Raw genomic sequence first — 25,683 nt, forward strand, 5'->3', positions numbered from 1 at the left:
CCAATGTTGTGGTACCAGCTGGTTACACTGTCCCGCCCACAGCTTTTGCTACTATGACCCAGAGGATGTTGGTGATCTTCTTCTGGGGCAACAGGAGACACTGGGTCAATCGAGGAGGGCAGTCAGTTACTGGCATGTGTCCATACCCAGCTGTTTCAGGGCCCTGCAGAAATACATATACACCAAGTACCATCCATGATGGCGCATGCTGGCTACCTATTTCCTTTGCCAGGGATGCTTCCTTTGAGAGAGCATGTGCCTCACAGTGGCGAATATCAACCAGGCAGCTATGCAGGAACTGTTAGCAATTTATCATGAGCTGTTGCAAATCTGGAGAGTCTCTTCCAGAGGGGCTGGTCCCTGTCCTGTGGCAATCGATGTCATGGGCGTGGAGTGATCCCGGCTGTGCTGACCCCTAATAAGCTGGACGTGCTTTTGGACCTAAAGCTGGACACTTCTTTTTGGAGCTGATCTGGCACAACGTGAACCGCTTCGCGGTGATTCATGCCATGCTGTTCTGAGACGCACCAAAGAAATTTCAGTATGGACTCTACTTAATCACCCTTGTCAGCCATCCGGACACACCGTGGTGATTCATTTTACCACCCGGCAGAGATGGGGGACTGCAGTGGGGGTCGCTGTACGCTAGAGTGCTCTGCCTTTGCATAAGGGACCTGCGGTGAAGAGTGTGGCACTGAGTAGTGCCATCCAACCACTTCCTGAGTCTCTTCATGGACACCCCAGTCATTTGTCATTTCTATGGTCAGAAGGAGATGGTAATACCATGTATACATAGAGTGTGAGAGGTTGAAGCCCATTTTCACCTACCTGAAAGAGCTGCTCACCAAGTTCTGGCTGCACTTCAGCCCCACACTGCTGATTTATAGATCCCCAGTGAAGAGGGGGGAGGGGGAGTGTCAAGGTGGTGAGCATTCAAGGGTTCAGGGTGAGCTGACTCTCTGATCCTCTTTCAGGGTTACACCTAGTGCAGTGTGAGTGCAGGAGTAAGATAGTGGGTGAGTTCCATGAACAGTGGGCTCTCTAGGGGATTGAATTGTGTTGTCGAGAGTGGAAAAACAGATTTTAATCTGAAGCTGTAATTAAAATGTAACAGAAGGGTGCTCATTGCAAATGTTTTACAATGTAAGTAGTATATTTAGATGTCGTTCTATGTATAGATTGTCTAGTTCTGCCATATTACTGTTATTGAATTAACTTTTGTTTTAAAAAAAAGGAGGGTTGCTGCACTGTTAGGTCTTTAGGGCTAGAGCTGCCATTCTCAACGAGGACCACAGCACTTTTTTTTTCACCTCAGGTTAACATAAATATTTTTATATTAATCATGTAGTCGGTAGGTCGGTAGAAGAGAAGTACAGAATAAATCAAAACTTAACTGCTTCACAGGTAAGGGGGACCATAAACTTTGAACAGAGTCCCAGGAGATATAGCTGAAAAGGTTGACATTGGCTCTGCTAGAGAATGGAAAATCCTGCATCCAACTGGATCAAGTGATACTGTGACAGTATATAGATATGTTTTTGGGAGATAAATTGGGGAAAGTTTGTTAGTGTAGGTCACATACAAATACTTTAAAACAGATCTTATTTAAAATACTCGAGCTCTGCTCATGCTAGACTTGTCGGCCCCAGAGCCTTTGCAAAAGCTTTGGAGAATCCCCAAGAGACTTCACTAATGGATTATTGTTTACAAAAAGGCAACAGATGAAAGAAATTATTGGGGCTACAGACTATCTGCAGTGGAACTTTCTGTTCTAGGAGGATCATGTGGTTTTGCAAACAGAGAGAATCAACAGGCTTTCTCTCTGAGAGAGACAGAGAGACACACAGTTTTACAGTCAGCAGCCGCAACTGGGACTGGAACAGGACAAGCTGGCAAGCTTATGTAAAACCCCACTTGGAAGATGGATTGTGAGTTCTTAGTTCAGCCTGGTCAACGCCTGTGTGGTTCTTGCAAGAGGAGAAGACTGGCTGTCTAATGTTTCACTTGAAATAAGAGAAACAAAAAGGAACTCTGTGGTGACCTGAAAGAAAGAGATTATTATCTGGAGAACCGGGGGGGGGGGGCAAGTTTCTCCAGCTGTGCACTGAAGTAGCTGATTAAAAAGAAATCAGTGTGGGTGTCCAACATACAACAAATCTCTCTCTGACAACTGTCAGGAACCCTCCTGAGCAGTAACCATTTACCTTCCAAGCACCAAAGCCTGGTGAACTTAATAAAGGTTAAATTCTGTGGACAGTATAAGAATTGCCTGCAACCAGTGAACTTCGAGGAATGAGAAGTGAAATTGGACTGTGAACTAAAGAACTTTTCTGAACTTACACATACACATCACATACATGTGCGCTTAGAATTAGAAGGGGGTTAAGTTAGGTTAGTTAAGTCAATAGTGATAAGTTAAAGTGTGATTCTGTTTTCATGTGTAAAGATAATTAAAAGCAACTTTTGTTTAAGTAACCATTTGTCTTGGTGAATATCTATTGCTGCTGGGTTTTGGGGTCCTCTGGGCTCGTAACAATACTATTTGAAAAATACTATCTGATAAATAAACAATAATAGATGAACAATGATCATTTTGGTGGTAAAACACAGGGTCAAATAATCCTGTAGAAAAAGATGAAAATACTTTTCAAAGAGTTTATAAAAGAGCTATCCAAGCAAATCTTACCATATCTTTAATCTGTGAGAGGGTGACTTTCAGAGTGACATTTAGTGCTAGATCTGTATCTTCTACAGGCCTGAGCGCATCTGTATAATCTTCAAATAAGTTCTTAAACAGCATTTGAGCATATCTTCCATCTGCTGATTCAGTACCTGCTCAAAGACGAATCAAGATTTTCTGTTTAGTCAACCACATTGGCTTATGTGGAGTTATATAATGTTCAAACTTTATTTGGATAGCAGAGTTCCTTCCTTGAAGAATAAGAGTGAATGATTTTTTTAACAACAAAGCATTAGTTTCATAATTTTTTATCTTTCAATTAATTAAATTTAAAATTCCAAGCTTCTCTTGCGGGATTCAAATTCATTCCTACATCTTCAGTTAATATGCTTGGCTCCTTTTCAACAAGACAAACTTAAAAGCAGTCAAATTAGGAACAGGAGTACGCTATTCAGCCCTCGAGCCTATTTACAACTCAATAAGATTATGATTGAAATGATTGTAACCTTAATTTTGGATTTCACCCTTTGGTTTATTAAGTATCTATCCATCTATCTTTCCCTTAAAATGTAATTAAAGGATTCTGCTCCTACTTTCCTTTGAGGAAGAAAACTCCAAAGACACACAACCCTCAAAGGTTAAAAAAAAATCCCTGTCTTAAATTTCAAACACCGACCCCGAATTCCAGATTCTCCCTCAAGAGAAAATATGTTGTCCACGTCCATAGGAACAAACATAGGAACATAGGAAGTTGGAACAGGAGTAGGCCAAAAATGGCCCATCGACCCTGCTCCACCATTCAATACGATCATGGCTGATCTCATTTATGACCTAACTCCACCTACCTGCCTTCTCCCCATATCCCCTAATTCCTCTATCATGTAAAAATTTATCTAACCGTATTTTAAATATGTTTAATGAGGCAGCCTCAACCACTTCCCTGGTTAGAGAATTCCAAACATTCAGTACTCTCTGGGAAAAACTATTTTTCCTCATCTCTGTCCTAAATCTACTCCCCTGAATCTTGAGACTGTGTCCTCTCGTTTTAGTTTTCCCGGCCAGCTCAAAAAACCTTCCTACATCTATCCTATCCATACCCTTCATAATCCTATATGTTTCTATAAGATCTCCTCTCATTCTTCTGAACTCGAGCGAATACAATCCTAGACGATTTAATCTTTCACCATAAGTCAACCCCTTCATCCCAGGGATCAACCTAGTAAACCTCCTCTGGACCGTCTCCAAAGCCAATATATCCTTCCTCAAATATGGAGACCAGAACTGGACACAGTACTCCAGGTGCAGTCTCACCAGTACCTTATACAGTTGCAACATTACCTCCCTACTCCTGAATTCAATTCCTCTAGCGATGAAGGCCAACATTCCATTTGCCTTCTTAATAACCTGCTGCACCTGCAACCTAACTTTTTGCGATTCATGCACAAGCACTCCCAAGTCCCTCTGCACAACAGCATGCTGTAGTTTTTCACCCTTTAAATAATATTCAGCTCTTTTATTTTTCTTGCCAAACTGGATAACCTCACACTTACTAACATTGTACTCCATCTGCCAGACCTTTGCCCACTCATCCAGCTTAACTATATCCCTCTGCAGACTCTCCACATCCTCATTACAATTTGCTCTTCCACTCAATTTGGTGTCATCCGCAAACTTGGCTACATCACATTTTGTCCCCTCCTCCAAGTCATCAATGTAAATGATGAACAGTTGTGGGCCTAGCACCGACCTCTGCAGCACCCCACTTACCACTCTCTGCCAACCTGAAAAACTCTCATTTATCCTGACTCTCTGCCTCCTGTCAGACAACCAATTTTCAATCCAGGCCAATAGACTTCCCCGGACTCCACTTTCCTGTAACTTACTGATAAATCTCTTGTGCGGCACCTTATCAAACGCTTTCTGGAAATCCAAATATACAACATCAACCTGTTCCCCTCTATCCACCGCACCCATTATATCCTCAAAGAATCCTAACAAGTTTGTCAAACAAGATCTTCCCTTACTAAAACCTTGCTGCGTCTGCCTGACTGAACCCTTACGTTCCAAAAGTTTCACTATTTAATCTTTAATGACGGCTTCAAGCATTTTTCCAACTACAGACGTCAAGCTAATTGGCCGATAATTTCCAGTCTTCTGCCTACATCCCTTCTTAAAAAGTGGCGTGACATTTGCTGTCTTCCAGTTTGCCGGGACCTACCCAGAATCCAAGGAATTTTGGCATATGACCACCAATGCATCAACTATAACTTCTGCCATTTCCTTCAGAACCCTTGGATGCTTATCATCAGGACCAGGTGATTTATCTGGCTTTAGTCCCATTAGTTTCTCCATCACTACTTCCTTTGTAACAACTATTTTATCAAGGCCCTCCCCAACATTCGCATCCTTAACTCCACACTTGGGCATGCTGGACGTGTCTTCCACCGTGAAGACTGACACAAAATATTTGTTTAATGCCTCGGCCATTTCCTCATTTTTTGCTACCAGTTTTCCTTTCTCATCCTCCAAGGGTCTTATGTTAACTCTGGCCACCCTCTTCTGTTTTATATATTTATAAAATTTTTTGCTTTCTGTTTTTATATTTTGTGCCAATTTACTTTCATAATCCTTTTTCCCATTTCTTATTACCCACTTTGTAACCCCTTGTTGTCTCAGGACTTTATTTTTTTTTACACTATACCATACTCAACTCAAATCTAGAAGTACAGTAGTTAGAATGAGAAGGCAGAGCAGGAAAATGTCATTCAATCTACTACAGTGAGGTAATGTTTACACTTTACTCTTGATGATGAGGAGGCTTGGTAGCCAGTTTAACCAAGGGAGAATTTAAATACATCCATCATTCTGTATATCCTTACTGTTATCAGTAAGCATTCCGCCTTGCCATACTAAAGTTTTAGACCACCTTCAGAAGGATTGAAGAAGTGCAAACATGAGGCTACTCTTATCTTAGATAGCAGGCCAACCTATGCAATCTTTGCAAGAGACTGATGAGGTACATTAAAGCCCAGCAAAACTATACATCCACCCAATACTTTCAGTGATTTACAATAAGAGCAATTTCTATTTTAAATACAATTCATTTATTGCTTTGCAAGTGATCACTATAAACATTATAATTTTATGATGGCAATTCTGATTATTAAATGTGGTTTTGTCTTTTTTCCCAGTGGAATGCCATTTTTTTCTGAGATCTGGATATTACTGGCAAGGCTGGCTTTAATTTCCCACACTTAATTATCTTTAAGTGGTGAGCTTATGTTGCTGAAGGTCGGGAGTTACATGATTTAAACCCATTAAAATTAAGGTCTGGTAACATATTTACAAATCAGGATGGTGAGCAACCTAAAGGGAACTTGCAGGCAGAGATGCATCTGCTGCCTTTCTCCTTTTGGTAGCAGAGGCCGAGAGTTTGAGAGGACCTGTCAGAATAGCCTGAGCAAGTAAATGCAGTGGATCTTGTTGATGGCACCCGCTGCATGTTGGTGGTGGGAATTAATGCTTAGGCTGATGGATAGGATGCCCATCAAGAAGGTTGTTTTGATTGAGATGGCGTCAACCTTTGTGAAAGTGCACGTGCTGTGACAGTTAACATCTCCTGTCCAATGTCTGATGCACCTGTACTACTTGATGTAGATGGGATAGATTATCCTGTCAAACAACAATCTTCCACATTTCTGCTTGGTGCTTCCACTGCCTTGGCTGGCACCATGAGAGCAGAAGAAGCAAGGACTACAATGAAAACTTATTCTCAAGATCTGATTCCCAACACGAAGGCAAGACTGATTTTTGACTAAAGTCCATATTGTATTGAGTTTATACAAGAGTTGGGCTTAGGATCTCTATCTTTTTCATCTATCAGGAAGGGCAAGTGAAGGGTTATGGTCTGTATCATTGACAGTATGTATTTTAAAAATTTTTTTAAACATGCAGCATGGTAACAGCTCCTTCTGTCCCATGAGCCTGTGCTGCCAAAATACCCCAATTAACCTACTGTATGTTTTGAACGGTGGGAGGAAACCAGAGCACTCAGAGGAAACCCATGAAGACACAAGAAGGACGTAAAGACTCCTTACAGACAGAGCCAGATTCGAACCCAGATTGCTGGCGCTGTAATAACCTTGCACTAATGTGGTGCGTTGAGGTAGCAGCAGGCAAGCACAAATTCAAAAGACTGTACAACACTCTTTATTCCAGTAGAAGTCTGAGCACCAGATCAATCCTTGGTGGCTCCCTGTATGACTGGCTCAAGAGGGACAACTCAGGCTTATATTCAGGTCGGCTGATTGACAGCCGGCCAGGTGGAGTCAGCCCCTTAGGTGATCTTCCTGCAGGTACAGAGATCGCCCCCTGCAGTAGGCTGGTGGTCGTATCACTATATTCACCCCCTTCTTAAAATTAAGTCCTATGGAGCGCGTGTAAAAATGGTGCCATGTGGTATTTACAAATTCAGGCGGCCCGGCGACTGTCGGAGTCTCTGGGATCATCCCAAGGTTGGCTCCTGGTCAAAGGTCACCGAGGGCATGGTTGCCTGAGGGTTGGCTAGGTCCAGCATTGCCTTGGTGGGTGTCAGTGTGGGCAGAGTGGTGCCCATCTATACGTCTGTCCACAGGGTGGTGGCTGAGTGGGTGTGGTCCACTAGGAATGGAGCTCCCTGGAGGGGCAGAGGTCGACCCCCAAATCCTGGGTAGGCCAAGGGTACCCATGGTGGGGAGATTGGGCCGGGTAGTCGTGATGCTGGGCAGTGGTGGGCGGGGGGTGGGGGGGGCCTGCTGGTACCAGGTCGCTGGTCACAACGATGTCCTCATGACCATTGAGGTACCTGACGTAGGCGTAGTTCTGGTTGGTGTGAAGCAGGAGCACCTGCTCGACCACCGAGTCGGACTTGTGGGCCCACATGTATTTGCAGAGGAGTACTTTTCCTGGTGATGTAAGCCAAGTTGGGAGGGAGATCCCAGTCGCTGATTTCCTTGCTTATGAGCGGTCTAATTAGTAACCATGCACAAGAGTGACCTAATGACATGGAGTGCCTCGGGGAGGGCCTTTTGCCAGTAGTCAACAGACCAGCCTTTGGATCTCAGGGCCAGGAGGACTCCCTTTGAGATCACCCAGTTTTAGCGCTCCACCTGCCTATTGCCCCTCGGGTTGTCGCTAGTCATGTGACTAGCTGCAATGCCTCATGCTACCAGGTACTGGCGCAGTTCCTCACTCATGAAGCCAGACCCCCGGTCACTGTGGATGAGTGTCAGATATCTGAACATGGTGAAGATCTGCGTCAGTGCCCTGATAACGGTGGCAGTGGAAGTGTCAGGGCAAGGGATGGTAAAGGGAAAACGGGTGTTTTCATCTATGACCGCGAGGAAGTAGACGTTCTTGTCGTGGAAGGCAGGGGGCCCTTGATGTCGATGCTAAATCGTTCAAAGGACCGACCGAGTGGCCTTGACGATGTGGGCCTGTGGCGGGCAGAAGAAACGCAGTTTGTACTCTGCACAGACCCTGAATGATTCCGTCATGGTCCAGACTTCTTGGATGGTAAAAGGGAGGTTCCAAGACTTGATGAAATGGTACAGGCGGATGACAGCCAGGTGACAAAGAGAATCATGCAGCGCCTGCAGTTGGTCGGACTACACAGAGACGCAGATCCAGGACAGGACGTCGGGGGAGTTATTAAACTTCCCCGGTCTGTACTGGATGTTGTAACTGAATGTGGCCAGCTCGACTTTCCAGTGCAAGATCTTATCACTCTTGATCTTGCCCTTATGAGTGGTGCTGAACATGAATGCCACTGCGCGTTGGTCACTACTGCTAGGTAGTGGCGCCAGTGGTGGACTACTTCCACAATCACCTGGGCCTCCTTTTCAATGGCGGAGTGTCTGAGCTCAGAACCATGGAGGTTCTTGGAGAAGGCCGCCATGGGTCGGCCCCCTTGGTTGAAAGTGGCCATGAAGGCAACATCAGAGGTATTGCACTCCACCTGGAATAGGGTGTCCTCATCCACGGCATGCATCGTGACATCAGCGATGTCCTGCCTGATTTGAGCGAAATCTGCTTGTGCCTTGGCGTTGGGAGGGGAAAGGTGATGGTTTGGACCAGTTGGAGGACCTTGTTCGAGAAACGGGGGACCCACTGGGAGTAATCGGAGAAAAGCCCCAGGCAGCTGCAGAGGGCCTTGAGCATGTTGGGAAGGGGCAGTTCCATTAGTGGACATGTATTCTGGGACAGGACCAATGACACCATGGCCCACGATGTACCCTAGGATGGCGAGGCGGGTGGTGCTGAACATGTACTTCTCTTTGTTGTAAGTGAGGTTTAGCTTCTCAGCCGCCTGGAGATACCTCTCCAGGTTGTCATCGTAATCCTGCTGGTTGTGGCCGCAGATGGTGACATTGTCCAAGTATGGGAAGGTTGCTCCTATGTTGTGCCAGTATACCATGCAGTCCATCTCCCACTGAAAAACAGAGACCCCCATTAGTAACCCCAAACAGGACCCGGCAGAACTGGTAGCAGCACCCATCTGCCTCGAAGGCAGTATATGATTTATCCCAGGCGTAGATAGGTAGCTGGTGGTAGGCTGACTTTAGGTCATTTCTCAAGAAGACCTTATAGTGGGCTATCTCATTGACCATGTCGGGTAGTCGGGGTAGGAGGTAGGCATCCATTTGGTTGTACCGGTTAATGGTCTGGCTATAATCGATCCTTGGTTTGCTATCCCCTTTTACCACTAGGACTTGGACTGGTGGTGGGCTCTATGATACATTCAGCCAGAAGCTGCCTCACATCTGCCTTAATAAAGGCCCTGTCGGCCGCGCAATAGCACTTGCTCTTGGCAGCTATGAGCTTGCAGTCTGATGTAAGGTAGTTGAAGAAGGCAGGAGAGGTTAATCATAGCGTGGAGAGGCCGCAGGTGGACTGGGGGCAGTCACTGGGCTGTGCCATAGAGGGACCTTCCAAAGGTGAGGGTTAGGCTTTGGAGGTGGCACTGGAAGTCCAGCCCTAGGAGAACTGGGGCACAGAGCTGGGGCATGACCAGGAGCCTGAACCCTTGATATGTTCCCCCCCCCCCCCCACTGTCAAATCCATTGAACAGTGCCCGAGGGCCATAATGGAGTGGTCATGGGCAGCAAAGGTGATGGAAAAGTTCATGGGATAGATTTTTGAGCTTTAGTGTCCAGGCCACATTCGGGTGCACGAAGCTCTCAGTACTACCGCTATTGAACAGGCATTTTGTTACCTTCACATCGACAGCGATGACCATCATTGAGTGCCAGAGTCCATGGGGAATATCCCTTTTTAAGGTGATGGATACTAGGACCATCTCGGGGCCTGAGTCACTGCTCCCTGATGGATGAGGTGAATTGCGGCCAGCAGCTTCCTTCTGGGGTGAGGGGTGCACTGGGTGGGTGATCGGGTATTCACCCATGTTGACCATGTCGTCCCATCTATGTAGTGCGTGCGTTGTGGCAGTCGGGGCCTGGTTGGCCCAAGATGGCAGTGCCCAGTGGATGCATGTGGCGTTGGTATGGTCGGGCAACCTAACCGGCAGTAAAGCTAGAGGTGACATCATCCAAGCCAGCAGAAGTGACGTCTTCAGTGAGAGCAGAAGTCATCTGGAGAAAGATGGCAGCACCCGAGGTGAGCACACTGTAGCGGTGCGGGTCAGTGGCTAAGCTGGAAGTGACGTCGGTGGTGAGACCAGAAATGACGGGGCGAGTAATGACATCGCCTGATCCTCGCACGTGGCGGTGTTCAGGAGAGCTCCCAACTGGTCGTGAAGAGTCACAGCGCTCCCAACTGACCTGGAAAGGCACACCTTAGTGGCCTTTCTTCCTGCAATGCGAGTTCCTCACTGGACAGCCTTTGTGAGATTGCCTGTCTGACCCACACAGGGACCAGCAGGGGCGAGCTGTGCCAGCAGCTGTGATCATCTCCTCCACGCAGGGCCATTTGTCAATGGTGGTAGTTTGCATCTGCCAGGCCAGAGGTTGGGGGAGTCGGGCATCGAAGACCTCTGCATTATGAGCTGCAGCCTCCAGGGAGCGGACTACCTCCATTGTCCTGGTAAGTGAGGCAATGTTTTCCTCCAGCAGCTTCTGTCAGATGCTCCTTGAGTGTAGCCCTCGCATGCAGGCATCCCGGATCAATCGCTCCACTTCCCCATTCAGCCACCCAAGTCTCGGTCAGGCACGGGCGGGCTAGCTCACGCAGTGCCCCCAGATAGGCATCTGCCATCTCACCTGGCTGTTTGGCGTTGATCACCTCAGCCTGTGTTTGGATGATCGCCTCAATCAAGTGCTTCCAGATCTCGAAGCATGCTGGGCATCCGGGTGTTGCGGGTTGATCTCCAGGCTCCCAATCATCAGAAACTTCTCCATGGTCTCTCTTTAAATTTTTACTGTAATAAATTGTGGTGCGCTGAGGAAGCAGCAGGCAAGCACAAACTCAGAAGATTACAAGAAGCTTTATTCCAGTAAAAAAAAAGTCAGAATACCAGTTCAAGTCTTGGTGGCCCCCCATGTGACTGGCTCAGGAGGGGCTGGCTCAAGTTTATATTCAGGTCAGCTGATTGTCAGCCCTTAGGTGGTCTTCCTGCAGGGACAGAGATCATCCCCTTCAGTAGGCTGGTGGTCGTATCACCACAGCTAACCACTACACTATCCTCGCAGCCCACTATTTGAGGTAGATATTTCTGAAAGATCAGGAATTGAAGCCTTTAGGGAAGAGAGGGCAGGGTAGTTCAGCCAAGTTCATCTAGAATGGTGGGGTGAATTTAAAGGGCTGAGTGGTCTATTTCTTCTACTAGCATGTTCTTGTGTTCATATTTCAGGCAATGTTGCAGATGGCTGGAGTTGCCGCATAATTTGCAATGCATTACAGCATGTGCAAGACAGGCCCATTCCTCCACCATCAATGCCACATTTTGAAGGTTTCCACAAGTTATAATGTAAGACAACATAAATTAACCATATTTTTAATTTGTAATTCTGCAGATGCTATGAGATTTTCATCCTCGATTCATTTTGTACCTGCAAATTTTTTTATTTGAAGCTCATACATCTTCCTCACAAGTAAAATTAAATCACATTAATGCAATGTCCCATGGTCAATATAAAAAAAAACACATTTTAATTATTTCAGTTCTGAGAAGATAAAAATTAGCTCGGAAAATTCACCAATGATAAGGTTCCTTGAAAAAAATCAGAAATTATTTCCATTTCGAAAGCATTCTTTGAGGAATTACGTCTGCAATTTAAAGAACATTTTGTCCCTTTTATTTATAAATATTTTGTAAGAGGTAATAATATTCTCTGCTGGAAAGCTGAAAATGCCTTATGTGTGATGTGCAGAAATATGGACTCCCAGGAACTTTAGGGTGCCAACCTTCTCCACCACCGTCCACCCATCATGGACAGATGCATGGTTCCCTGCCCTCCATTCTGAGTAAGGAAAATAGATCATGTAAAAGGAATTCAGGGACTAATTTTTAACTCTCTCACAACACACACAATCATCAAGAAAAGTACACATGGGCCACTTTCCTAAATTTTAAGACCAGCTGATCTGTCGAAGTTACAGAAATACAATTTGATATTTCTGTTTACATACTGTAAAAAAATTGCACATATATTAACAACCAAGCCGAGAATGGAACATAGTCTTACCCATTATGAAAAGTACATTAAAGAAGAAAATAATTTCGAAAGTCAAGAGAAAGGCGGACAACTTCTTCCTTCGATTCATATTCTTCAAATTGACTAAAGTGTATCTTTGCAAAAAATAAAACACTATAAAAATAACGACTTTTTATAGTATCCAAAAGTCCCCCAGCTGATGGGCATAATCTCCGAGGCAGGAAGAATCCGCTGCCGCTCGCCGCGGTGCTGCAGGTGAAAGCTGGCTTCTACAAGACGCGATGCAACGGCGGCGCGCGACCAGGTGAGCGGTGAGTGACAGGCGGCTGCGCCCAAGGCTCCACCCGGTAAATGACAGGCGGTGGGCGGCAGGAAGCCAATTGCATCCAGCGAAAACAATGCTGATCAATGTTGCAAATTTGCCCTTCCTGATCAATTATTCTTCCACGAAAACCAAGAGTGGATGAGAGACACTTGTTTGCAGTGTTGCTGTTATACAGCATGTAGTTCAAAAAGTAGGCCATAATTTAAAATATATATTATATATATATATATATATATATATTTGAGTATCCACGCGGTAAATCACTGTTGTATTCAAATTTAAATAGGCCAACAGATGAAAAAATATTCGCCCTTAGCGCAAGAGGGAGAAGAGCAGCAGAGAAACATTTAACCAGTAAAATATTCTGGAGCCAATGAATTATGCAAGTGAATGCAAAGACGGGTTGGTGCCTTGTCGGGATTAAGGGGTCACTGGTGTACATTTTCAGTGTCTATTTACTCTACTGGGCCACCACCACTGGAAATGCTTCAGTAACCAATGTTTGGTGCTGAGTACCATGAAATAACCAGCAAGGCACACAGCAAACTTTGTATTTAGCAGAGAATCTAAGTTATTGGTAGAATCTGTTCAAATCACTTACTTCAGCTAAACTAAAATAAAAATGTGAAAATCTGAAATAGAAACATAAAATGTTGGTAAAACCTATCAGGTCAAAGAACAGGAGAAAACAAACAATTTATTCTAATGAATATCAGGAAATGGAGTATTTGATTAAAATTCCAGCCATGATTGTTAATTAAGAACAGGTTGATTTCTCAAAATTAATAGATCAATTATAGCAAAGAGACTTGCAAACAATGGTGTTACCTTGGGGAAAAAGACCTCATGATTTTTACATACCTCGAAAAGCAGGGTTGGTGCCAGAACGAATATCAGAGGGGGCGTTAATGTGTTAGAGGGGGCACAGTGGTTGGATGCTGGGACCTACCTGCCAACGAACGTCAACACTATCTGTCCCTCTGTCGTAGGAGTCGGGGCACTGATTTTATTGCGTCAAGCATCACTAAATGCTACTGATGCTTCATGCACGTTAGGAACGCGGAAGGGAATGGAGGCAGTGAGCAATGGCCGCGACCCTATGCGGGGCACAGCACCTTTCTTGGGGGCAATGCCCACGGATGCTCCTCTGGCACTGACCCTGTCCATAAGAACATCTCACAGCTTCTTAAGCTCCAGGAAATAAAGAACCAGCCTATCTAACTTCTATCTCTAATTCTGCCCTCCAACCCCAGCAACATCCTGGTGAATCCGCTCTATAGTCTTTCCAATTTATTGCTATCCTTCCTATAGTGGGGCAAACAAGTATTGTCTTGCCATTGCTTTGTACACTATGTCATGAGGTCCCAATCTTTGCACTCAATACCCCATCCAATGAAGGCCAGTGTGTCAAAGGCCTTTGTAGTGATTACTTTCCTTTTTTGTTTCAAATTCATACTAAAGTTAAGCTGAATTTTCCAAAGTTTATTAAACGATATTAAACATTGTTAAATGATTATGTTTCTAATACATTGTTAGATGTGGTTCAACGATGGTTAAATGGTCAATAGTAATTATTGGACCATCTCCGTCTATTCTATTTCGCTGAATGAAATCTAAAAACTAGACTGCTTATCTCTCTCCAGCAAGCATTCTATGACCTTCGGAATGGCTGTTGCCAGGAGACACCATGAAATATGTTAAACAAAACTACTGTTACAAGCCCAAACGACCCCAAACCACAGCAGCAATAGATATTCACCAAGACAAATGGTTACTTAAACAAAGTTGCTTTTAATTATCTTTAAACATGAAAATAGAAACAAACTTTAACTTACTTTACCTAACAACCCCTTTCTAATTCTAAGCGCACGTGTGTGTAAGTCCATAAAAGTTCTTTGGTTCGCAATCCAATCTCACTTCTCATTCCTCGAAGTTCACTGGTTACAGGCATTTCTTACACTGTGCACAGAATTTAATGTCTATAAAGTTCTCCAGGCTTTGGTACTTGAAAGGTAAATGGTTACTGCTCAGGAAGGTTCTTGTTGGTTTTCAGAGAGAGATATGTGTTGTTCCAGGACATCCACAACTGATGTACTTCCATCAGTCACCTCAGTGTCTTGCTGACGAAACTTGCCCCATCAGGGTTCTCTGGATGATAACCTCTTTCTTTCAGGTCACCACAGAGTTCCTTTTTGTTTCCCTTATTCCAAGTGAAACATGAAACAGCCAATCTTCTCCTCTTGCACAACTACAAGAGCTGACTAGGCCATCTTCCAAACTGGAGCTTCTATTTCAGTTCCAACAACTTCTGCTGCTTGACACTGTCTGTCTGTCTGTCTGTCTGTCTGTCTCTCTCTCTCACACACACACACACACACTCTGAGACTGAAACAGCCTGTTTGACTCTCTCTACTTGCAAAACCACATGACCGTCTCCAGCAAACAATAGGAGCCAGCCTTCTAGTTCATCTGTTGCTTTTAGGTAAACAAGAACCCATCAGTGACTTCTCTGAGCACTCTTCAAAGCTATTATGTCTCCTCTGTTGCTTTAAAGACAAAAAGAAGAGTCCATTTATTCCACAACATCATTCCAATTAACACCTACTTGTGAAGTCTCCATAGGCATTCTTCAAAGTTTCTGTAAAGTCATTGTGAACATGGAGTCTCCAGTATTTCAAATAAAATCTGTTTTAAAGAGTTTGTATGTAACCTTCTCTAACCTTTCCCAATTTATCTTCCAAATATATTTCTATATACATTACACATAGACAAATGCAAGCATAAAACACATTTAACCTTTACAATAGCAGCCCATAATTATTATGGTTAAAAATAATAAAGACAATCAAACATAGTAGTATATAACCGATAAAAATTTCAAAAGAAAATGAAAGTCAATTACCAAAACTTTCTGCCTCTTGTCAAAGATAGTTTTTGGTAATCGGTCCAGTCAGAAAGCCCTTTTTAGTCTTAATTTGAACCTGATGTACAAGTCCCCCTTTGTCCTGAATGGATTTAACAATCTTCCCCATCAACCAAGAATTTCGAGATGCTGAATCGTCCACAATGATCACAACATCCCCAAGTATGAAATTGCTCTTGATCTTAGACCACTTCTGTCGCTCCTGTAACAATGGAAGATATTCCTTCACCCATCTTTTTCCAGAATAAATCAGATATAAATTGCACTTGCTTCCACCTGCGCTGAGCATATATATCTTCCTTCTGAAACTGCCCTGGTGGCAACTAAGGTTTACCTTTAAGAAGCAAAAGGTGGTTCGGGTGAAGTGCCTCAAGATCATTCAGATCTATAGAAGCCTTAGTGATTGGATGACTGTTGAGAATAGCTTCAACATCACATAAAACTGTTTGAAGACCCTCCTTGTCAAGATTCTGACCATTTAGGATTGAATTAAGAACTTTTCACATTGACCTAATCAATCTTTCCCATTCACTTTCCATGGTGTGAGCCAGCAGGGGGATTGAAAATCCAATTAATTTCTTTTTGGACTCATTCATCATGGATTCGAGCCTGATTCCAATTTATGATTACTTCTCTTAACTCGTGCTGAGTTCCCACAAAATTAGTGCCATTGTCAGATCGTAGTTCCTTCACTTGCCCACGTCGAATGCAAAAGGGCATTGATGAAAGAGTCTGTATCAAGTGATGATGCCACTTCGATGTGAATTGCTCTTATGGCTAAACATGAAAATAACACAGTAGGGCCTCACAACATTCCTTGCACACTTCACTTTAAAGGTTCAAAACCAATCAACTCCAACATATGTAAATGCAGGTTCATCTGGAGAGACTCTGTCCAGAGGCAAATCTGCCATCAGTTGTTGTCCAGAAGAAGTATTTACAAGCTGACAAAGAATGTATTTCGTTACAATCTTTCTGCTTAATCTAGTGGCACCACAAATCCAATATTTTTGTCGTAGCCTGGATAACATTTGGTTGCAACCTCCATGACCTACCTCTTCATGAATATGTCAAAGAATTAGATTTGAAATGTGAAAATCTTTGGCCAGTATGACAGGATGCTTAATCTCTTCTGGCATTGCTTCCCTACTAAGGCGCTCACCAACTCTTAAATAGGGTTGAGTTTACAAATGTGTCTTGTCCTTTTGATGTTTATTCCCTTCTTAAAACTTGAAATTTCTGACAAAAGTCGATTATTTCATCTCAGCATCTGCCGGTTCTTCAACTGTGAGACCTCCTTTTTCTTGTGTCTCAAGATCTCATCTCTTTTCGTGGTAGATCTCTTTGATGGATGTTATCCAATTGAAATTGAGCAAGAACATCACTTGTTTGTTTGTTCTATCTGCTATGATTCAGAACCCATCTTTTAAATCTGAGCATCCATGCTGTTGCCCTTTTCAAGTGATTCCAGGATGAGAAGTAATGGATTAAGTGGATAACTGGATCCATTTGTTCAGACATTATCTGAACAGCATTTGATTACCCATGAAAGTTCAAGAGCTTGTGGTTTTGAGCTCAGAGGTGCTATAAGTCCAAAATATGGAATTTGCTAGATCCATCTGTAATTCTTTTCTCAACATTGTGTCCATTCTGCTTGCCATGGTTGCAGCCGTCAACTCCATTCGAGGAATAGTGACTGACTTAAATGGAGCCACTCTGAACTTACCCATAGTAAAACCACAATGTACCTGATCCTTTTTTAAAAAAATTATTTAATTGTTTGCATCATTACAGAAAAAATGAATAAAACATTAATCAAATATCCATATCCAATGATACAAAAAAAATACTTTTATATTTTTCTCCCCATCCCTCCTCTCACCCAAAATTAAGAAAAGGAAAGAAAGAAACACCTACCATTTAATATACAATAATATTAGCATGTGACAGCCCTTCACAGCTCCCCCACGGGGCCTCACAAAATGAAGGAAGAACATGATGATCCAGCACGCTGCACGAGGCCCGCAGCGTTGCCCTCCAATTGGCCACAACCAAAAGAGTTTAACTGGCCTATCAGGGAAAGTGGATCACAAACAAACCAATCAGTGCCAAGAGGGCTTTGACCACGCCCCTCATCTTGAGAATAAAAGCTGGGCTGTGAGCCCAATAAAGCTCAGTGTTAACTCAACTGGGTTTTTGTCGTTCTTTCTGGGAACCATGTGTTCTTTCTGAGCTAACCTGCATGCAGCTGTAACTTCTCCTGAGCTGCAGAGCCATAGCTTGTAGCAGCTAGCTACAAGCATATGCAATCATTAATTGATATTAAAAATTACTAATTAAGAGGATGGATAAGAGAGAAGAGGTGGGTGGAAAATTATCCATAAAATCTGTATATGGTTTCCAAATATTATAAAAATTTTCAACTCAATTCCTTAAACTATATGTAAGTTTTTTCCAAATGTATATATTTTCACATCTCACTATACCATCTACCTAATAACACTTCTCTCTCATCTTTCCATGATGTCGCTATACATTTCTTTGCAGTTGCTATTGTAGTACTTTAAAAATTTTCTTGGTATTTGTCCAATTTCAATTTTATATCCTTTTCATAGATAGTTCCAAGTAAAAATAGTTTTGGATCCTTTGGTATTTATCTTCATAATTTGCCCTAATAATAAACTCAGTTAATTCCAAAACCTTTCCACTTTTTCACAATGCAAAAAAGTCCCTATTTCTTTCACAAATCAAAAACACTTATTTGAATAATTAGAATTAAGTCCATTTAACTTATGTGGAGCATAATACAATTGATGAAGAAAATTATATTGAACCATTTGGTATCTAACATTTACTGTATTCGTAACACTTTCGTAACATAATTTTGATGAAATCTCCTCCTGAATTTGTATATTTAAATCTTTCTCCCATCACATTTTTTATTTCTATAAATCTTTTTTTCTTTGCACTCTCTTGTAATTTTATATACATATTAGTAATAAATTACTTAACAACAAATGGATCTGTTATTATATCTTCAAATTGAATTTATTTAGGAAGTCGCAAATCTGCTTCCAATCTCTTTTTGAAATAAATTTTTAATTGATAATATGCAAAAATTATATTATTATGTATAATAATAATTGTTCAAAAGTTAAGAAAAAAGATCCTAAGAAGCAATCCTTTATCCTCTGTAAACCTCTACTAAACCAATTATCAAATAAAGAATTACTCAAAGTAAAAGGTAGAAATTGATTTTGTTTTAACAACATTTTCAGTAATTGATCATTTTAATTCCTCTCTCAATATGAATTCTGTTCCATATTTTAATATATATTTCAATACGGAATAATCTTTAGTTCCTTTAAATTACTCACTATTCCATTTACACAAAATTAACTCTGGAATAATGTCACCAATTTCATTCATTTCTATTTGAATCCAAGCTGGATTTTCACCCCGTTGATAACAGAAAGACAAAAACCTCAATTGCGCTTGTTACAAGTCTAGAGGACCCCAAAACCCAGCAGCAATAAATATGCACCACGACAAAAGGTACTTAAACAAAAGTTGCTTTTAATTATCTTTGAGCATGAAAATGGAATCAAACTTTAACTTATCTCTATTGACTCACTTAATCTACTTAACCCCCTTCTAATGCTAAGCACACGTGTATGTAATGTGTGTAAGTTCACCAAGGTTCTTTGGTTCACAGTCCAATCTCGGTGGTTGCAGGCAATGCTTATACTGTGCACAGAAGTTAACATTAATAAAGTTCACCAGGCTTTGGTGCTTAACAGATAAATGGTTACCACTCAGGAGGGTTCTTGTTGGTTCTCAGAGACAGTGTTTTTCTTGTTCCAGGACATCCACAACTTATTCCTTTTTAATCAGCCACTCCAGTGTCCTGCTGATGAAATTTTCCATCTTCAGGGTTCTCCAGATGATCACCTCTTTCTTTCAGGACACCACAGAGTTCCTTTCTGTTTCCCCTATTCCAAGGGAAATGCCGGATAGCCAGTCCTCTCCTTTGACCAGGCCATCTTCCCAAGTTTGCCATCTTGTCCCTGTGGAACTGATGTCTGTGTCTCTATCCTCTCTTTCTCACTCCCTCCTCTCTAAGAGCAAAGCCTGCTTTTTTCTCTGCTCTCTGCCTGCAAAGATCACATGACCTTCCAGACAGCAAGTTCTGTTTTCCAGGCAAAGCTGCCATGCATGTTGTTACATTTGTTGTCCTTTTTGAAAATGACAGTCCATCATGAGTCTGAGCACTCTTGCAAAAGCTCCTGCAAAAAGTCTGTGTTTTAAAGTGTTTGTGTGTGACCTGCTCTAACAAACCTTGCCCAATTTATCTCCCAAAAACCTCTATATACTCTGTCACAAGCTGCTTTAAAATAATTCTTAAAATTTGGTAGTCTTAGTCCACCCTGATCAAATTTCCACATTAATTTTTCTAAACCAATTCTTGACATCTTACCTTTCCAAAGAAATTCACGCATTATTTTATTCAAGTTTCAAAAGAAAAATTCTGGTACTTGAATGGGCAATGATTGAAACAAATATTGTATTCTTGGAAAAAATGTTCATTTTAATACAATTCACTCATCCTATTAACGTTATTTGTAAATCTTTCCATCTTTTCAAATCCTCTTCCAATTTTTTTTAACAATGGCAAATAATTTAGCTTTAACAAATTACTTATATTTCTACTAATTTTAATTCTTAAATATTTAATTGCTTTATTTTGCTATTTAAATTTTGTCAATCTTTTACATTGAGAGTAATCCATATCCACCATAGACATTACCTCACTTCTATCAACATTCACTTTATAACCCGATACTAACCCATACTCCGTTAATCTCTCATTCAACTTATTTAAAATATTTTTGGTCCTGTTAAATATACTACAACATCATCTGCAAATAAACTAATTTTATTACTTACTTCAAAACCTTTAATTTCATTATCAGTTCTAATGACTTCTGCCAATGATACATTAGAGTCTCGTAAACTTTTTCTGAAAAATTCTCAGACAGTCTTAATTTTTCATCCTCCTTTAACACCGTAATTTAACTTGTCTTGAATAATCTCTTATTTTATTATCATCCCTCATAGATTATGAACAATAAAGTTTAAAATTATCATTTATTTCTTGAATTTTATGTTAACTGTCCTGATAATTTCTTTGCAGCAATTATTGTTCTAGAAATCTGTTCTGTTTTTAATTGCCATGCTAAAACTTTAGGAGCACTTTCACCCAACTCCATATTTTTTGTCATGTTCTCATTATGTCTCTCTCCACTCTATAAGTCTGCACAGCATAAGGTCTTAATTTCTTCAACTCTAATAATTTTCTCTTCTCCTCATCTTTATGTACTTGAATTTCCTTCTCCAATTTCATTATTTCTTTATCTAATTGAGTTACTTCTTTCATATATTCTTTCTTTATTTTTGAAGTATAACTAATTATTTGACCTCTCAAATATGCCTCTATTGAATCCCATAAAATGAACTTACTCACAACTGAACCTTTATTAGTATCTAGAAAAAAATGTTATCTTTTGCCTCATAAAATCACAAAATTCCCTTTTCTTCAACAAAATAATATTTAACCTCCATCTATAACCTACCTTTTATTCTTCTTCCAATGAAATAGAAAAAATTAAAGGTGAATGATCTGATAAAACCCATGCTTGATATTCCACTCTTTGTACTCTATATTGAAGCTGTGCAGAAATTAAAAACATACCTACCCGTGAATATGTTTTAAATCGAAAAGAATAAAAAGAATAATCTCTTTCATTTGGTTGGATTTTTCTCCATATATCCACTAAATCCATACCTTTCATCAAATCTGTTACCATTTTTACTACCTTATTTTTCACCATTCTATCTCCTGATCTATCTAATTTAGGGTCTAAAGCAAAATTAAAATTCCCTCCCAATATAACTTTTCCCTTGGCATTTGATAAATTCATGAAGACATCTTGCATAAATTAGCCATCATCTACATTTGGTGCATATACATTCATTAAGGTCCAAATAAATCTAACAATACACCATAATGTATCTCTCCACTACATCTATATTAATATCCAATATTTCAACTGGTAAATTTTTATTAATTAATATTACTGTACCTCTAGCCTTAGAATTAAAAAATGATGCTACCCAATCTCCTTTTAATTTTTGATGTTCTTTTTCCATCAAATATGTTTCCTGTTAAAAAAAAGCTATGTCTGTTTTAATTTTTTTCTGCTTTATTTGCTTCTGAATCCCATTAATGTTAATACTAATAAAATTCAATTTATCAGCCACCAAAACTCTCATAAAATCCAATAACCATCCAACTTCCCATCTCCACTCCTCCCACATCCAAAATACTAACTAAATATTTCAAAATACATTTATTAAATTTAAGTGTATTAAAGAGAAAAAAGAAAAGAACAGAAACCCTACCCCCCCCCCCCCCCACCCACAAAGGTGGAATTATTAACAGTGCACCTTTACACCCCTGATCTAAAGGAGCTGTGATTGAAAACCAAACCTGCCCATTAGATTCCGCAGAGGCCAGGCTAATACTCCCACCTAACTCCCTTAAAATTATCCTATCTCTTATACCTCAAATCTACTCAAACTTACAATGATCAATTCATTTTTTACACCGATATAATCGAGTAAAAACTGTCCTCTCTAATATTCTCTCTCCTCCTCAAACTTGCATCATTTCATTATACATCCCCAACTGCAATCTTTTCACTTCCTCTCTCTCTTCAAATATCTCCCAGTTCTCGTCTCATTTTCTGAGGCAACGAATCTGTAAACAATTTCGCTTCATTGGATTCAATAAAAAATCTATTTTTACCCTCAGGAACAAAAACTTTTAACACTGCTGAGGTCCTTAAAACAAAAGTGTAACCTTTTCTCCATAGCACATTTTTAACAGCATTAAATTATTTTATTTTTTTCAACAAATCAAAACATATCAGGGTAAAAGAAAATTTTATTATCATTATAAATCAATGGCAATTGTCTCTCCTTTGCTTGCTTTGCAGCCAGCTCCAAGATCTTCTCCCTCACTTCATAATGAAGCAACTTGAGCAGATTCGAACGTGGCTTCTGATCCGGCTGTGGCTTAGGTCGTAATACTCAATGAGCTCTTTCAATCTCAATACCTCCTTGAAATTCAGTTACCCTTAAAGTTTGCGGAATCCAACCTTGTATAAATCTCTTCATATCTTGTCTTTCATTGTCTTCCTTAAGACCAATAATTTTGATATTATTTCTTCTACTAAAATTTTCTAATGGATCCATTTTTTGAATTGATTGTTCTTTAGTTGCAACTGCCTCAGCTTGAACCTTCATTTGCTTTTTAATGTGCTGAATTTCAAATTCATTACCTTTAACTTTTTGCATCCATCACTTCAAACGTTTGTTCCATTTGTGACAGGATTCTCTCCACCTTCTTCGTAGAACCCTTATTTTCAATTATGCCCTCAGTACATGTTTAACTTCCATTGTTAACTGTAACAAAGTTTACTGGAAAGATATATAAGACTCTTTTATTTTCTCCTATTTTTTGCCAAAACTCTGTTCAACGTACATTTCTTCTTCTTCCTGCTCTTCTTGATCGCTGGAGCTGGAGGCTTCTTCTTTTATTTATTTTTCAATATAAGGCATAAAATCAAAGATAAAAATACAAATATACATAATGTTTTCACCCCTATAATCCCCTCCCCACACCCCACTAACTAACCAAAAGAGGAAAGAGGAGAGGAGTTCAACACATATAACAATCAACCAGTCGCCATGTTTGGTGCATCCCCAACAAGGGAGAAAAAAAACCACTACTACATATTTAAGCACATATGTTTCATATATGGACTACACACCTTGACAAAAAAGGAATAACTATTACGTAAATTATATATTATCTTTTCCAGTGGAATACAGAACCTCATTTCCATGTGCCATCTTTGAATACTTAGCTCAGTTTTATTTTTCCAAGTAATAGTTAAACGTTTTCTTGCCACAGCCAATGCTAATCTTACAAAAGCAATTTGAAATTTATCAAACTTTAATTCCAAACTCAGTTTTTTTCAAAAATATAACCCAATAGAAATACCACAGGATCAAATAGAAATTTAAATGTAAATAAACCTTCCAAAAATTCCATAATTCTACTCCAAAAAGATTTCACTATCTCACACAAACATACTGAATGTAAAAAAGAACCAACTTGTTTACCATATCGAAAACATAAATCAGAAGAGATAAATTAATATTTCTTTAAGTTCTCAGGAGTTAAATAAATCTGATGTATGAAATTATAATGAACTAATCTGTATCTTACATTCACTAATTTAGTCATATTATCTTCACATATAGTCATTCAATCATCCTGAGTAATTGAAATAGACAAGTCCTTTTCCCACTTAATTCTCACTTTATAAAATCCGGCTTAGACATCTTATGCTGCAATAAAGCATACATCTCTGAAATAAACCCCTTTTTAACTCCTTCAATAAGTAAACTTTCAAATCTAGATCGTCTAGGTAACCTTAATGTACGTCCAAAATTATCTAACAGCAAAGCTCGAATCTGATAATAAGTAAATAACATATTTGAAGAAATTCCATATTTTTCCTTTATTCTTTGAAATGAAATAAAATACCCAGCTTCATAACAATCCTCCACCAGTCTAATGCCTCTCTGTTCCCAAAGTTTCAAAAGTTGATTATTCATCAAAAAAGAAAAAAGCTTATTCTGATACAAAGGAGTTTTGGCCAAAATTTAACCTCCAGTCCCTATAATATTATTTTTCTTATACCATAACTCCATTAAATGCTTCAACATTGGTGAATTATTGACTCTGCAGAAACCAAAGATTCCATTTATAAATAAACTGCTGCATTCTTTGTCCGTTGATCTGAGCCATCTCAATTTTAGCCCAAACCAAAGATTTATCCACTTCAAACATTCTATTAATAAATTTTAGTTGTGCCACTTCATAATAATGTTGAAAGTGAGGAAGTTGCAATTCTCCTAAAGCATATTTCCAAGTCAATTTTTGTGACGACACCCTTGCCATTTTACACTTCCATAAAAAAGTCCTCACTAAAGCATTCAAATCTTTAAAAAACTTTCTTGGAATTCTACATGGAATCAATTTAAAAAGATTTTGTATATGGGGGAAAATATTCATTTTTACAAAATTTACTCGCCCTATCAAAGTTATTGGCAAATCTTTCCACTGACTTAAATCATATTTAATTTTAGTCAATAATGGCAAATTATTCAAATCATATAAATGATTATAATTACCATCTACAATTATTCCCAGGTATTTAATTTTATCAGACCACCTAAATTTTGCAACCTGTTTACAAGCTGAATAATCTACCACCACTAAAGGCATTATTTCACTCTTATCCCAATTAACCTTATAACCTGACAATGGACCATATTGTTCCAGTCTCGTATGAAGACAGCCCAACGATTGCATAGGTTGTGCTAATGTAATGGAGGATTAAAACCATATGCCCAGATGCTTTTTTTGCTTTGTGGAACTGACGACACTGGGGCCACATTCAGGTCACCTTACTGTCAGAACTAGCAGATGTAATTAAACTCAGCCATGGGGATTTATCTGAAGATACACTTTGAAATGGAATTCCACTGTGAGGCCCAGGGAAAGCAGTTGTCAAATGCGACACTCTGAAATTGATGAATTGGTCACAACCTGTCTTGCTCGAGAAGTTTTAATAAGTCTTTGTATCTACGAGATAAACCAGGAAATCATAGCATCCTGGTTCCATAATAATTAATCTTCTAAATTATAGAATGGTATGTTCAGCTTTGATTTTGACTGACAAATGTTAGAAGGAGTAGGCGCATGATTAATTGTTCTTTCCTAAATGTAGGATAGCATGGCATTGCAAAGCCTGAGAAGTTTTAATAAGTCTTTGTATCTACGAGATAAACTAGGAAATCATAGCATCCTGGTTCCATGATAATTAATCTTCTAAATTGTAGAATGGTATGTTCAGTTTTGATTTTGACTGACAAATGTTAGAAGGGATAAGCGCTTCCACCAGCGTTG

General features: G+C 40.2%; 1 protein-coding gene across 1 annotated transcript in view; it reads right to left on the minus strand.

The window, feature by feature from the left end:
• The window catches only part of chrna9a (cholinergic receptor, nicotinic, alpha 9a), a 35,844-nt gene extending 23,204 nt beyond the window's left edge, over positions 1 to 12,640 (minus strand). Inside the window, exons 1-2 of the mRNA XM_069924881.1 lie at positions 12,361 to 12,640; positions 2,687 to 2,832 (exon numbers count right to left, since the gene is read on the minus strand). Coding sequence (XP_069780982.1) covers positions 2,687 to 2,832; positions 12,361 to 12,439 — 225 coding nt within the window. The 5' untranslated portion in view covers positions 12,440 to 12,640. The remainder of the gene's footprint in view (positions 1 to 2,686; positions 2,833 to 12,360) is intronic.
• Between the last annotated feature and the right edge of the window lie 13,043 nt (positions 12,641 to 25,683).

This window comes from Narcine bancroftii, chromosome 3 (assembly GCF_036971445.1).
Source record: "Narcine bancroftii isolate sNarBan1 chromosome 3, sNarBan1.hap1, whole genome shotgun sequence".
In the NCBI taxonomy this organism is placed as follows: Eukaryota; Metazoa; Chordata; class Chondrichthyes; order Torpediniformes; family Narcinidae; genus Narcine; species Narcine bancroftii.